A 2,500-nucleotide genomic window follows, 5' to 3' on the forward strand; every position below is an offset into this window, starting at 1 on the left:
AAATAAATAGTCAACAGCAACACACACGCACACAACTGTTATTTAGATTTGTAGAAAATTATATCAAGTCCCACCTGTAATACTTCCAAGGCCCAACAATGGGCCCCAGCCCACAGTTTAAGAATCACTGCACTAGTGTGTATCCAAAGATAACCTAGTTGGCTAAGATGAATCAAAATGTGCCTACCCAATGCAAAGGAGCGTGGTCAAGCGTTGTCCCCTCCTACTACTTCTCTTTCTGTGGCATTTGGTAACGGCTTGCATAAGATGTGTGCTACCGCCATCTACAGCGCTAAGGGAACTCCATTTGAAGAGCTTTGTTACAAAATGACTTGTATACATTTTTGAGAAATGTATATTTTTGTTTTGGGAATTGCGTTGCATTGCATTCTTAACCCATTGAACACATTGTTATGCAAGATGAGTATCTCAGTGTTTAAATGCAACTCATCTCATGTTTTGATGTGCTTCAGAGGCTGAGATATTTAGGTTTTTATAAGCAGTATCATTTCCCAAAAAGGGCTTAGGCATTTAGCACCCATTTCTGCAGGTGCTTCAGGCCATCAATGGGTTCTCAAAATATTTGAATGGAAAGAATTCAAACACAGGACGTCTGAACAGTCATTTCCAATAAAAAAATGCAAAAGTAAAAAAAAAAATGACGGCCCTACTGTGGTGCTAACGGTAGGGCACTCGTCTACTATGCGGCCGACCCGGGTTCGATTCCCGGCCCGGGTCCTTTGCCGGCCCTTCCCCATCTCTCTCTCCCAATTCACTTACTGTCTCTCCTTCACTGTCCTGATAATAACCAATAAAGGCCTGATAAGCCCCCAAATATACCGGTACTTTAAAATTTGTTTTAAAAAAATTGTAAGTCAAGTTCAAGTCATTTTGCAACGAAACTCTTTGTTTATTCTCAACCTCCGCTCGTCTCCTAAAGGGGCGTTCACCTGCCAGGGAGAGAGGGGGCCCATAATTGGGTCCTCACTCCTCAGTCATTACATTATATCTATTGTGCTGGGGGGCCCTTTCAGATGACTTTGTCCTGGGCCCTGCCATAGCTGTCAGCGACAGTGCCTGCCGTCACATAGATCCCGCAAAAGGGAGGGCTTGAATCGTCTCTAGACAGTTTCCACTGTCTCTGTTGTGTGTGCTCCTTAACTCCTGGTTGCGTGTAGCTACATCGTGCAGGATCTCATGGAGACAGACCTGTACAAGTTGCTGAAGACGCAGCAGCTGAGCAACGACCACATCTGCTACTTCCTCTACCAGATCCTCCGAGGCCTCAAGTACATCCACTCAGCCAACGTGCTGCACAGAGACCTCAAGCCCTCCAACCTACTGATCAACACCACCTGCGATCTCAAGGTATGCAATATATACATGTTTGTGAACACACACACACACACACACACACACACACACACACACACACACACACACACACACACACACACACACACACACTGTATACACACACACACACACACACACTGTATACACACACACACACACACACACACACACATACTGTATATACACACACACTCACACACATACTGTATACACACAACACACATCCACTCAGCCAACGTGCTGCACAGAGATCTCATGCCCTCCAACCTACTGATCAACACCACCTGTGATCGCAATGTATAGAAACACACACACACACACACACACACACACACACACACACACACACACACACACACACACACACACACACACACACACACACTGTATATACACACACACACACACACATACTGTATATACACACACACTCACACACAGGGCCGGCCCTAACCAATTTGGCGCCCTAGGCAAGAATTTAGATGGCGCCCCTTGCATCGGAAAAGAATACATTGCTAGAGTACACATACTCAAGTCAAATAGCTTTGTTATTTGTTATTTGTTATTAGGATATTTATTTTATTTAATTTGTGGAAAATGTGGAATAGCAATAGGCCCACTTGATGCTGCTGTGTCACCAGGCTGGGTTGCAGGGGTGGAGGTACCTGTAAATGGAGGCCCACTTGATGCTGCTGTGTCACCAGGCTGGGTTGCAAGGGTGGAGGTAGCTGAAGGCCCACTTGATACTGCTGTGTCAAAAGGCTGGGTTGCAAGGGTGGAGGTAGCTGGAGGCCCACTTGATGCTGCTGTGTCACCAGGCTGGGTTGCAGGGGTGGAGGTAACTGGGGAGCTTGATGCTGCTGCATCACTGGTGCTGGTAGAAGAGGTGGATGCAACAGGAGGATTTTCAAGGGTAAGATGGAGGAATCTAATTAGCATCTGAAAAGAAGAGAAGTAAACACTTTTCAAGCAAATGATGTGAAACAACAAATAAAAGGATAACACAAAAAAGAACATGAAATGACAAATAAAAAACAGTTTTGTCCAGCATATTAACAATAGCTAAAATGCTTGTTATACTAGTAATTTTATATTGGTAGGCCTACTGTATATTAGTAGGCCAGGCCTTATGATATCAATGTTA

General features: G+C 44.6%; 1 protein-coding gene across 3 annotated transcripts in view; it reads left to right on the top strand.

Moving 5' to 3' along the window:
• The window catches only part of mapk3 (mitogen-activated protein kinase 3), a 19,613-nt gene that overhangs the window by 6,879 nt on the left and 10,234 nt on the right, over nt 1-2,500 (top strand). For all 3 annotated transcript variants that reach the window (XR_010038401.1, XR_010038400.1, XM_063220637.1), the window contains exon 3: nt 1,179-1,368. Coding sequence is in view for 1 of the 3 variants with exons in the window: in XM_063220637.1 (XP_063076707.1) it covers nt 1,179-1,368 (190 nt within the window). In the remaining 2 variants the exon portion in view is untranslated. The remainder of the gene's footprint in view (nt 1-1,178; nt 1,369-2,500) is intronic.

Source organism: Engraulis encrasicolus, chromosome 17 (assembly GCF_034702125.1).
Source record: "Engraulis encrasicolus isolate BLACKSEA-1 chromosome 17, IST_EnEncr_1.0, whole genome shotgun sequence".
Taxonomy (NCBI): Eukaryota; Metazoa; Chordata; class Actinopteri; order Clupeiformes; family Engraulidae; genus Engraulis; species Engraulis encrasicolus.